Below are 13,243 nucleotides of genomic sequence, written 5' to 3'. Positions count from 1 at the left end.
GACCCCATTAGAATGTACCCATTATATTGCGTTGCTATTAATTCAGTTTAAAGGTACACGATTTCCTCAGGGAGTGGTTACATGTTCCATTCTCCAACATTAGCATCAATGGTGTGTTTTCATTTTCAAGTTTAAGATAACTCTTAGTATAATGATGAATAATGTCATTAATAATGGGAACCTGTCATGACTTTCACTGGAGGTCAAGCGGAGAGTGAGGACTGCAAGTAGGAATCCTACAAAGATTTTGCTATTAACCCTAAGATCAATGTCAGCAGAGACTCCACCTTATTGTGTGGTGCAGTGCCCTAGTTCAGATTGAGGTTGACAGATTGTAGTTCCTGAAACAGACTGAACTCTCATCAACATGTACCCAGCACTTGATTTTACTTTTTTGGCGTTAATTTATGTGTAGAAGAAATAAAGAAGAGTTCAGAATGCAGGTGTGAATTCGCTATTTATGTGTTGATCCTGAAACTGGTTTAACGGTTAGATATTGCTTTTGTAAGTTGTTTTCCATCCTGAGCCTTTTCAACTGACTTCTCCCTGAGGCTCAGTAGGTTCAAACATTTTGAGGTGTGGAACTGAATCACACAGATCAAGTGGTGCTTCAGTTGTAATCTCTGGTGCATAGTATGTTAGCTGGTCTCAGGCTGGTCAGCAGTCAGGGTGCTTCAAGTGACCTTAGAACCTTTGGCAAGCAGGCAAAACATCAAGTACCCACTATTCAGCACTCACCAGTGACTGCTACAGAAGTGCTTGAGTGTGGAGAAAAGGTAACAAGGAATCCTGTTAGAATTCCCATTGAACCAGAGGTACTCTGCTCTGGGAAATAGATTATTTTTGAGTTGAGTTCCCCTGGTTTGGAGTGAGGTACTCATGGGTACTGGAAAATATAAAGCAATCCCACAAATAGACCCAATGTTTTATTTTGAAAAGTTGTGCCTCACCTCAATTTGTGTTTTGAGGAAGATTATGGTGTGGATGTATTACGCGAGATAATCAGTGGAGGTCTGGGGAGCATCTCCTTAATTCTTTGCATCAGATCAATCTTCCTACATCAATTCAGCAGAGATGTCCGTTTCAACAACAACAACAAGAAGATTCCATTTATAAAGCGCCTTTCACGTCAGGAGGACGTCCCAAGGCGCTGCACAGTTGGGTCAGGACCCAAGCAGGGGGAATATTTCCAAAGAATATTGACAGGAAAGTAATGTTGGCTCTGCCTCCCCCCCCACCACCACTTCCACCACCATCTGTTTCCATGGTTTGTTTGATCTGGTTCGATTGTTTCCTGTTCCACATCCCCCGCCCGGCCCATCCCACTATCAGGGGTCGGGTCTTCAGCCTCTCTGCCCCCGCCCTTTAGAATTCCACCCCACAATCCCTTCATCTTGCTTCCTCCTTTGCCTCCTTCAAAGAATGTCTCAAGATCCTCGGGGGTGTGTATATGGAGAGCAGGGAGGGTAGGGCACCCCTACCCTCCCTGCCCTCCACACCCACCCTGATCCCAACGCCCTACTCAGGTCCAAATCTCTGACTGTCCAGCGCCTTGGGACCATCTCCTGACGTTATACAAAGGCATTATACAATGTAATTTGTTGTTGTTACAACTGAAATTCCCAAATTCAAATTGATTGTATATTTGAATGTACTGAATGTATTTATGGCAACACAACTGGTAAGAATCAAACCCTTGCGCTAATTCAGACCAATAATCCCTGATCAGCAAAGACAACAATTTACATTTACATCTCAAAGAACTTAACAGATCTGACTGGGAGCCGAAGGTTGGTGGAGGGGAATGGGGCTGAGGAAATGGATAAGATGGGCCTGAGGAGGGTGAAGGAAGAGAGAACGGAACTGAAAAAGGTGTTGGAATGGATATGGGACTGAAGAGGTGAGGAAGAGGCCTGAGGTCGAGCATGAAAAGGGTGGAGACTAGAGATGAGATTGATGGAGGGTGGGGGGGGTCTGTACGAGATTGATGGGTGGGGGGAGGTGGGGGGGAGGGGGGACATGGTTGAGAAGGGTGGGGGGATGAGTAGCTCGCTCATTCCAAAATATAGATCTAAAGGCGGGTTTTAAAAGTGGGGTAGGAGGAGGCGCATTAGAGGGATGCAAACTAATGACAAAATATGACTCTTTACAAGTCATTGCAAGAACACAATTTCTTTTTCTTGATAGGAACACAAATTGACCTGTTCATCTTTAAGCCAAATACAACAAGTTCATTACGAGACATTTTCTACCATCGTTTTGAACGCAATACAATACAATTAACATTTACATAGCACCTTTCATGTTGGGAAGACATTTCAAAGCACAGCTCTAGAAACACTGATGACAGAATTCCAGAACTGATCTGCAGTTTTAAATTCAACTGGAATGCCATTGTATATCCATAATGAGATGAAAATATCTTAGTTGACATCATGATTTCTGCAGATTAAGGAATGTTCTGTAATCCCATCATATTTCTAGTTATTCATATATAGCATCTTACACTGATGGACTGTATAGTGCTTGTTTTGCAAATGCTCTCTGACAGGACAGAGATGTGCTGTGCAGAAAACTGCAACAGGATGTTCAGAGCTTTTCCTTCATTCATTTGTGCAGTGAGAGCTTCAGTGTGACAGCTGCAAACAAAATCCGTGAAATGGGTAGGAAAAATACTATTCCTGGTTCATCCAGAGGAAATGCACAGATAAGACAATTTAATAGCAACAGACTGTTAATTGTACAAACAAGTAATCCAGTAGTTGTCAGATTAATTATCTTCTTCCTCCTAAATCTCAAACTGAGGAGATGTTTTATTTTGGTGCAGTTTCCTTGGTGATTTGGGCTCTGCATTTATTGGAGGAAAAAACATTCTAAGTCAGGCATGATACCGTCAAAACATTTTTTTTTACAAAAAATAGCTCGAAGCAATAAATCCTCCTCTGAAATGACACTGGCTTGTCTAAATGCTGTTCACAGCTCATTCCTCTAATACTGGAGATCATCCTTCTTCCTCTCCTCTGCATGGCATCTTGGGCCTGAACAGCTCCCTTATGTCATGGCAACCACAACTGTACTCATTATTCTAGGTGCAGTTGCTTAGAGCTCTCTACATCTTAAATATGACTTCTAGGGATCTGAACTCAACTAATTTGGTACTATAGCTCAGCATCCTCTTTGCTGTGCTTATTGGTGCCTCCCACTTTAACAAGTTTTGCCATGGTGAACACCTCTAGAGTCAACTAACACCCTAGAGTCAACTATCACCCCTAGATATCTTTCAGCATCCATGGTTCTATGATCTCTATGCCATCTATGGAGTATATGTGCCTCCTATTCTTAATTCCTATATTCATTGCCTTTCATTTTATTAATAAATAATTTGAGATAATTTTAGGCTGGGAGGATGCCCCAAAGTGCTTCACAGGATATAATGTTATATATAATATAATGACTGTGTATTTTGTAAGCAAACGCAGTCATTTATCTGCATTGAACGTATTTGCCAATCAACATATGCATAATCTTAATGAGATCTTCCTCTCTAAGATCTTTGCTGCCTCCTTTGATTTCACAGTTATCCCAACTTGGTGTTGTCTGCAAATTTAGCTACCTTGGATTGAGTCTGCATATTAAGGTATAGAAGAAAAAAGAGATGTCCCAATATAGCCATCTGAGGCCACCTTCCCTAACAACCCCATTTTCTTCCTTTGAGCCAATTTCAAATCTATGTCCATGCCGTATGCTTGATAACCTCTTAGAAGTCTAGTTATACTGTAACTGGTGGCTTCTTATAGTCAGTTTGGATTGTTACCTTCTCAAAAATTGAGATTGGTCAAACAAAATCTATCTCTTCTGAAACCATTTTGGTGGTCATTTAGTAGATTATTGTTATATAGTCAAATTCCTTTTTTATTCTGATAATTGACTCCATTTGTTTTCCAATTAATGAGGTCAGGATAATGGGTATATAGTATCCTGGTATGGTTCTGTCACTTTCTTGAATATAGGAGCCACATTAACCTGCTTCCAGTCTGTTTGAACCTCCCCAGTAACTGGCTTCCTCATAATGTCTTTCGGTGCTGCACAAATCTCCTGGGGATGCACTGCATTGTTGGAGCTGCCTTCCTTCAGATGAGACATTAAACTGAGTTCTCATCTGCTTGTTCAGGTAGATTTAAATTTCCTGCAGCACTATTCAAAAAAAGTTTCTCCTGGTGTCCTGGCCAATAATCCCCATGGCTTGATAGCTGTTTGTGAGACAACGACAGCAACAACTTGCATTTATATAGCCCCCTTCGCACAGGGTAGTGTCCCGGAGCACTTGACATTGCTATGAACAAATTGGCTGCCACTTTTGTCACCGCAAACACACTACACATTACAGCAAAATCCTGTGAAACACTTTGAGGTGTCTTGACAACTTGATAAGGTGCTATATCAAATGCACGGATTCTTATTATTAATAATAATAATTAATAGACGTGGTTTTGGGTAAATTATTTTTCTCTTCCAGACAAAGTCAGTGGGTTCATCTCCAGGACATCATGGGATACCCAATATTTCCAGCTGCTCTGAACATCTCCACAATCAAAATGTGAATAGACGCCTGCTGCTGAAACGTGTGTGAAAGAGGTGAGGCTGAGGTCTGATCACTCTCATCTAAAATCGTAATATGTTAATTCACTCATGTGGTAAAATTACTTTCCTGAGCTATATTACAATTTTTGTGCAAAATGTATGCACGCAATGGTTTGATTTAATACAAAAGTCATTTATGTAGAACCAGCTGATTTAGTTGTGCAATCTTCGTTGAGCCCCACTGCACAAGTATCTGTTTAAGTGGTGCAACACTGAAATCTCTGGTATGATGACTAGAGATGACACCCACCATATCTCATAATGCACTGTGTGTCAACTTACCATGACGGGCATTGAAACGGCCCTTTCCATTATCTTCTGACTCTGAAAATATTTGCAGAATTGAAACATTAAAAGGACATACTTGCTATCCTGACGATCTAAATGTACAATGCAACTTGTTAAAGCTACGAGAACTCTTGATAACTCCTTATGTGCCTATGATCATATAATGCAACAAGGCATGTACTTTAAAATGTTCTTTTGCTTATAAAGTGCTATATAAATGCAAGTCATGATTGATTCAGCAGCATAAATGCATGTTAATCTACCATCCTGAGTCATTACATGTAGCTATATATAGATATATACACATATGTAAAGATGTATCCTAAATGTTGTAACGTGAAGACTGAATTGGGTTTCTTGTGTACTTTTCTTTATTTCTGAAAATATTTGTAGGTTGATTGAAAGGGCAAGCTTGCTGTGCAGAAGATCTAAATGTACAATGCTGCTGGTTAAAGCCACAACTCTGCTAGAACAATAAACGGTCGTGCTCTATGAATACAGGTTAAGAATATCTGCAAATGAAGTTTATCCTCCAATTCCATTTGGTGCTAACACCCAGCAAAACCACAGCCTTGAATTAATCTTTGCCTTTAATTTGTTACAAGGTATATGTGTTTAATTCTCATGTTACCTTCCTCTTGGTTCCTGCTTTGTATTCCTTGCCAATATCCGGGACCTTTCTACTAGGTCTTTGAAGTTTGTATCCAATGTTCTTTATGCGCTCTCTTCCATGTTTGGTCAGAAAAAAGCTTTAACTCAGCACAAGTAACTATTAGCAACTAAAATGAAAACCTAAAAAATCTGGATCGCAATTCTCACCAGAGCTTGTGGCGCTGTACAGCGGTGCCATTAGTCTGTGTCTTCTCAAGGCAGATAGATACAGAACAGCACAACATTTATTTCCTCAGAAATAATGGAACTCAGCATTCAGTTCATCAATTGTAAAAAAAAATTGGGAATTCAAATATAGGTTATATGTGTGAGAATATTGTCTTGGATGTTGATTTGTGACTCAGATAAACAGCAAACAAAGGGACTTTCTCTTGAATTCATTCACGAAACACCATTCATCATAGTTGCATGTGTGCGGAACTTAATAAGCCAGTACATGCAGAGGAGACACAGGGCTACTTTACATCTCTCTATCCTGATACTAGTCTTCTGCGTGACTGACGTCAAGGGCCTTTTTTTAAAATAAAATAATAACTTAGCGCAGTTATCACTAAGCAGATTTGTTTAACATTTCACTTCTTTTGAAGTGTATCTCAGGACTTCATTCAGGAGGCAATAGTGCTTATTTATTCTTTGTTCTATATTTGTATATCATGTGTACAGGATGAGACTACTTGTTTGCACTTTTCATTGTCTATTGCACCTGAAGAAGAAAAATAAATACTTTGAATTTATTTTTGAAGAAAGAAAGAGACTGCACTGACAACTTTTGAGGTGTCGTGGGAGTGTAATTCTTCCTAAATTTGTTCTTGACAGAAATTTGCTTCCCACAAAACAATGAGAATTGGTCACAACGGGGTCAGTCCTTTAGTTGCTACTGCATTTATCAATCCTGTAAAGGTTGGAGGGTAAAGCCTCCAATACTGGTGGGTCTTACTTGAGTGTGAAAGTCTTACCTAAAAATATTAGAACATTATTCCTTCCGTCTTCTCCGAGGTACTCGATACCAAAATCTGTGAATTATTAAACTTGGAAATATTTGATATCATCCCAGTCCCTTGATTCGCTTGGTTCTTGTTGTGGTACTACTAACATTAGGAGCCTCTAATGGTTTAGACCAGATGTTTTCCCTCAATTGACACAATTCCCTTTCTGCCGATACTGTTAAACACTGTTAATGTTGATGCATATGCGTTATGCTCTGTACTATTTAATCACTAGTAAAGTAGATGGGGGTGATTTGATTTCACAAATAAATTTGCCAGTAACTTTGAGCTTTCACTGAACAATATTGTGGATAATCCAAGAGCATTCAGTGATTTTTTTTGTTGCATGAGACATAGTAATTTTGCTCAAATGAGGAAATGGATCCAATTGAAGAGTCCCTTTGCACTCCCTTTCTTCTGAAACTTTGTAATGTTTGTTGATTTAAAAAAAACTGCAGTGCATGAGTCGTTGATATTGTACTGTGGCCTTGTGACAAACAGCAGATCTAAACTTTAATCCATTTACATAAATACCAGCCTACAAGAAACAATACCCACATCTTTTCTTCATTTCTTTTCCAATGGGACAAAAACAGGTATCCTTACACACACAATTCAACTAGGTTTTAAATTTGTTTCTGACACTTTATAAATCCTTTAGTGCCTTATGGGGGCAGAGAGGAAGCAAATATACCAATACTAGTTTCTGCACAAGCCAAAATGGTTTGGTTTTGTCTCTCCAGAGCAAAATCTTCTTGAGTTAGATATCATCGATTGTTATAGAGTTTCTCTATAAGGCTCGGTGGTGAACATTTTTTCTTAGTCTGCAAATGCCTTGCAAAAAAGGAGGAAACATAATGGAGTAGAGTTTAGATGTGCACTTTATTAAACAATAGAAGTGTAAGAGAAGTCTGTCACCAGATTTCCAATGTACAGATTATTAAATACACGTATTGTAGTTACCAATGTTTACTAAATGGCTGTACATCACACATTTATAAGATGTTTATCAAATAACGTGGAAAAAGTTACTTAAACTTGTTGATTTACTTGTTAATAAAATTGTAAGGTTATTTTTATATGCTGGTCACATGTAAATGATTTCGATACATTTGTATATTGTATAATGTATGCATTTTATATTAAAATGAAATGGAATCGCTTTCCTTGTTGCGATTTAGTTCCCAGATTTTGTTTAGGATTTCACTTCTGTTTGGCCTATTGATTCCATCCTCTGAAATGCCAAGTGAGTGAGCACCACAACATGATTTGTATATGTGTAAACATGTATGGGAGGCTGCCCATTGTCATCCCACCCTATTCGATGTATTGAGTGGGGGTGGACTTGATGTATCTGTTCCAGGCCTTTCCGACAGGATTATGGGATTTCTGTTTGCGGATGATTTTGTGCTAATGTGGACTCAGCTGGAGATCTTATGCGCTGCACTCACTGTGTTGAACACTGGGCCACCCAGTGCGACATGATTTTGGTTGCCCCCAAGTGCGGAATCATGGCTCTGCACAGCTCAGGAAAAAAAATTGAGTGTATTGACTGGAAGGTACAAAGGGCATCAGTCCCAATTGATGATTCTTATAAGTATAGGGTGACCAAAAAGTCATGAAGCTATCTTATTCTCTAACAAAATATATCATAATTTCTTTAAGAGTTATTAGACATTGTAAAGAATTCTGCAGAGTAGGGCACTCTGGTTATGCTCGTCTCTCTTCAAGGACAACAAGGTCCCAATGCAGTCAACCTTGTAGTGTATAAGACCTGCGTGCAAACGGGTATCCACTGTGGTTCTGAACTCCTGGTGATCCTCCAGCCCATTTCCGAAGTCCAGGAATGAGCTGTGAGTTGGATTTATGGCAAAAAAGGAAGCCACTGCAAAGGAGGAAGGATTCTGGCCTACGCTAATGGTATAAACCTTACGTTTGATGTAGTGCCTTTCACGTCATCGAGATATCTCAAAACGCTGCACAGGATTTACTGTAAAGTGGTTTTTGACTGTATTTTGTGAGCGAAACATGGCAGCCAGTTGTGTGACAGCAATGTCCCATAAACAGCCATGGAGTGAGTGACTGGAAGAAACTCCCTTCTCTTTTTCAATAGTGGGATCTTTAACATCCACTTGAACAGTCGTATGGGACCTTAGATTAAAATCTCATTCAAAGGACGACTCCTCCAACAATGCAGTGCTCTCCCAGCACTGTATGAAAGTATCATTGTCCTCTCGATGTGAAAGGCGTTGTACAAATGTATTTTTGTATTGTATCAGTCTAGACTATATGAGTTCAAACCCACTGTCTTTTGACTCTGAGGTAAGAGATAAGTAAAAACTTTACAACTAATAACAACAATGAATATTTGGGGTAACATGAGACATGATAATTAACCTTCCTGTTAGACACTGTTGGACATTCCTGTGCAGAAATCGGGCTGCCTCCTTCACTAACAATTCTAGTCACGTCACAGTAAATCCTGTGAAGCATTTTGGGCTGTCCTCCTGACATGAAAGGTGCCAAAGCAAATTTAAGGATAGAGGTCAGTGTTTTTAGACAGGGTCAGGATTTATTTCAATTTGTTGGGCATTCAGCATTCATTTTCTGTCACTAAGATGCAACCTTGTTTTGGTAGTTTAGGCTAAAGGGTTTCACTTAACCTTTTTCAAAAGGGAAATCAATTGTAACATATTTTTGGCCGCATAAAGCCATGACAATTTTGCCTTGTTAATTCTTTTAACAATATATGTGACGAGTTCCCCTATTCAGGAACAATTCTTTGAATTTCTATTTTATTAGCTGAAATTTCCATGCATAGATGAGATGCATGGAACTCTGTTTGGTTTGGACACTCTTAAGCATAGGGATGATTTTCACATGCGACACTTATCTGACAAAACAAAAAGGGCACATATAGCTTCTATTTATGTGATAATAATAATACTTGCATTTCATATAGCACTTTATCACAGCGTCGAGACATCTCAAAGCGCTTCACAGGACATACTGTAAAGTGGATTAACTGTGTTTTGTGGGTGAAATACGGCAGCCATTTAAAATCATATTTACAAGTAAGAAATGCCTTTTACCAAAAAAACTTTCAAATAAGTTGATCAAAAGTTGCAAGAATTATACCTCAAGGGAGAGAGGAAAAGTCCACTGACCCTAATTTAAATCTGCCTGACATGCGTGTCAGTGTTTTGTAATGGGAGTTTTTTAGTCAGCCGGGTGTTTGACACATGCGGAAACCTATGCTTAAGACTATCTGAACAAAACTGCGAGTTCCATGCATTTTACCTATATATGGAAATCCCGGAGATGGATTATTGGAATAGAATGCGCACTCTCTCCCTGGAGAGTTGGCAAGAGCCAAGGCTTGGGGACCCCAGACTGTGCGTTGGGGGTACTGCTGGAGTCTAACCAGCTAAAACTGCATAGCTTGCCATTGATAATAATAACACAACTTGACATGCAGATTAGCATCTCAGAGTACTTACACAGTGACGGAGCCTGGTGGAGGGATTGAGGGAGAGCGTTCCAGTGTTTTGTAGTGTAGTGGCTTGAAAGCAAGGCCTCTGATGGTGAGGCAGAGGGTACGAGGGACGAGCAGGAGGCCAGTGATGGTCGAGCAGAGGCGCCGGGTGGTGGATTGGGGAGTGAGGAGTGAGGAGAGGTAGTGAGGTGCCAGGGAGTGAAGGGATTTGAGTGTGAGGATCTTGAAGTCGATCCGTTCGGTGATGGGGAACCAGTGGAGCCTGGCCAGAACTGGTGAGATGTGGGTACGGAGTTTGGTCCGGGTCAGTATGTGGGCAGCAGTGTTTTGAATGAGCAGGATCTTTTGAAAGGTAGAGCTGGGGAGACCGGTGACAAGTGCATTGGAGTATTCCAAGCAGGAGGTGACAAACGCATGCACGAGGATTTCGGCTGCATTCGGGGTAAGGTACAGTCGGAGGTGGGCAATGTGGCGGAGGTGGACAAAGGCAGTCCTGGTCAGGGACCAGATGTGGGGGAGGAAGGACAGCTGGGAGTCGCACTGGACACCTCAGGTGAGCACAGGTTCGGTGAGTCTGAGGGAGAACCCAGGGAATAATAATAATCCTTCCATTTGATATAACGCCTTATCAAGTGTTCAAGACATCTCAAAGCGCTTCACACACTATACTGTAAAGTGAATTGACTGTATATTTTGTGAGCGAAACATGGCAGCCAATTATACACAGCAGTGTCCCACAAATAGTAGTGGATTAAAGTGACCAATTTTGTTTTTTAAGGATTTATTACCCCCCAGAAAAGCGATCCGCCATCGATTAACAACCGGGTTCCTACTTACTGTGAGGTAAACAGAGGCGCGTGTGGAGTAAGCAACCTTGCCCAACATTTCTCCCTGCCGGAAATCGAACCCAGGTCTCTCGCTTGCGAGACGAGTGCTCTAACCACCGAGCTACAGGACTCCACTGTATCACCGGCCAGCTTTTTCCGCTACTTGTCCAGCTAGGACCACCTTCTTACTCATTTAGGGCTTGTGCTTGCGGGGTTAAGAGGAGCCGAGTGGGATGACTCCCTGCCCCCTACTGACTGGTCTGCCCTTGAGCCAGGGTGGCTTGTGCTGTCATCAGCCATGACAGGAGTCCTGTAGCTCAGTGGTTGGAGCATTCGCTTTGCAAGTGAGAGACCTGAGTTCAATTCCAGGCAGAGGGCGAAACCTTGGGCAAGTTTCCTTACTCCACACAGAGCCTAATAATATCCCTCCAAAAACCCAAAACAACAATAAATTGGTCATTTTCAATCTACGACTGTTTGTGGGACATTGCTGTGCGCAATTGGCTGCCGCCTTCGCCCACAAACATACAGTCGATTCGCTTTACAGTGCGTCCTGCGAAGCGCTTTGGGACGTCCTCCCGACGTGAAAAGCGCTATATCAAATGCAAGGATTATTATTATTATTATTATTATTATGAAGCTGGCGTGTTGTGTGTGTGTGTGGGTGTGTGTTGTGTGCCAATGTTTTTGGACGAGGAGGTGCTGAAAGGACAGCTCATCATGAGCTAAAGTCAGATCAACCGGGGGCAGCTTCCCAGGGTGGGCTTTGACTGATCGTTTCAGTCGAGATGCTTTCAGCAGGTCCACTCCCTCCCTCCCCTCCCTCCCTCCCTCCCCTCCCTCCCTCCCTCCCTCCCCCTCCCCTCCCCTCCCTCCCACCCCTCCCCTCCCTCCCTCCCTCCCTCCCTCCCCCCCCCGCTCCCCTCCCCTCCCTCCCTCCCTCCCCTCCCCTCCCCTCCCCTCCCCTCCCTCCCTCCCTCCCACCCCTCCCCTCCCTCCCTCCCACCCCTCCCCTCCCTCCCCTCCCTCCCCCCCTCCCCTCCCTCCACTCCCTCCCTGGCTCACCCTCCCGCTAATAATTCATTGCAACGCTCCTCCTCTAAGGGAGGAACTGAAGTCAAGTCAGACAGCCTCAGCCCATTGCATCCAACGAGGGATACTTTTTTTTGTGTGTGTGTGTGTGTGCGAAATGTATGTAACGTGCAGACTCTATCGCTTCCGTGTCAGTTGATGTGCACCAATTCTCCAGCCATCAGCCCATTCATTGACTGGACAGATCTTGGCTCAGATCCATCAGCTCCCTGTGTTTGTGTGTGTGTGTGTGTGTGTGAGGGGGAGAAAGTGAGTGAGTGAGTGAGACCGACAGAGAGAGAGAGAGAGAAAGAAAGAAAGAAAGAAAAAGGGGAGGGGGAGAGAATAGACTTGAGTTGAGTTGGAGTGGATTCGATCCGCTTTTGTAGCCTTATCTCTCTCTGTGTCTCTCTCTGTGTGTCTCTCTCTCTCTCTCTCTGTCTGTGTGTGTCTCTCTGTGTGTCTCTCTCTTGTGTCTCTGTCTCTCTCTCTGTGTCTCTGTGTCTCTCTGTGTCTCTCTCTGTGTCTCTCTCTTGTGTCTCTGTCTCTCTCTCTGTGTCTCTGTGTCTCTCTCTGTGCGTCTCTCTCTGTGTCTCTCTCTCTCTGTCTCTCTCGGTGTTTCTCTCTCTCTGTGTCTGTCTCTCTGTGTGTGTCTCTCTCTGTCTCTCTGTCTGTGTGTGTCTCTCTGTGTGTCTCTCTGTGTCTCTCTCTTGTGTCTCTGTCTCTGTCTCTCTCTGTGTGTCTCTGTGTCTCTCTCTGTGTCTCTCTCTCTCTGTCTCTCTCTGTGTCTGTCTCTCTCTGTGTCTGTCTCTCTCTGTGTCTCTTTCTCTCTGTCTCTCTCTCTGTGTCTCTGTCTGTGTCTCTCTCTGTGTGTGTCTCTCTCTGTGTGTGTCTCTCTCGGTGTCTCTCTCTGTGTCTCTCTCTCTCTGTCTCTCTCTGTGTCTCTGTGTCTCTCTCTGTGTCTCTCTCTCTCTGTCTCTCTCTGTGTCTGTCTCTCTCTCTGTCTCTCTCTCTGTGTCTCTCTCTCTCTGTCTCTCTCTGTGTCTCTCTCTCTCTGTGTCTCTCTCTCTGTGTGTCTCTCTCTGTGTGTCTCTCTCTGTGTCTCTCTCTCTCTGTGTCTCTCTCTGTGTCTGTCTCTCTCTGTGTGTCTCTCTGTGTCTCTCTCTCTCTGTGTCTCTCTCTCTCTGTGTCTCCCTCTCTGTCTGTCTGCGTGTCTGTCTGTGTCTGCGTCAGGAGACGACGACGACGACGACTTCTTCTGT

General features: G+C 42.6%; 1 protein-coding gene across 1 annotated transcript in view; it reads left to right on the top strand.

Moving 5' to 3' along the window:
• LOC103181105 overlaps nucleotides 1-7,737 on the top strand; it is a 41,560-nt gene extending 33,823 nt beyond the window's left edge. The window contains exons 19-20 of the mRNA XM_007897339.2: nucleotides 4,517-4,635; nucleotides 5,323-7,737. Of these exons, the coding sequence (XP_007895530.2) occupies nucleotides 4,517-4,630 (114 nt within the window). The 3' untranslated portion in view covers nucleotides 4,631-4,635; nucleotides 5,323-7,737. The remainder of the gene's footprint in view (nucleotides 1-4,516; nucleotides 4,636-5,322) is intronic.
• Nucleotides 7,738-13,243: the final 5,506 nt, after the last annotated feature.

This window comes from Callorhinchus milii, unplaced genomic scaffold (genome assembly GCF_018977255.1).
Source record: "Callorhinchus milii isolate IMCB2004 unplaced genomic scaffold, IMCB_Cmil_1.0 Scaffold1, whole genome shotgun sequence".
Lineage (NCBI taxonomy): Eukaryota > Metazoa > Chordata > Chondrichthyes > Chimaeriformes > Callorhinchidae > Callorhinchus > Callorhinchus milii.
The sequence above is the reverse complement of the archived record's forward strand: the minus strand, read 5'-3'. Positions and strand labels throughout refer to the sequence as shown.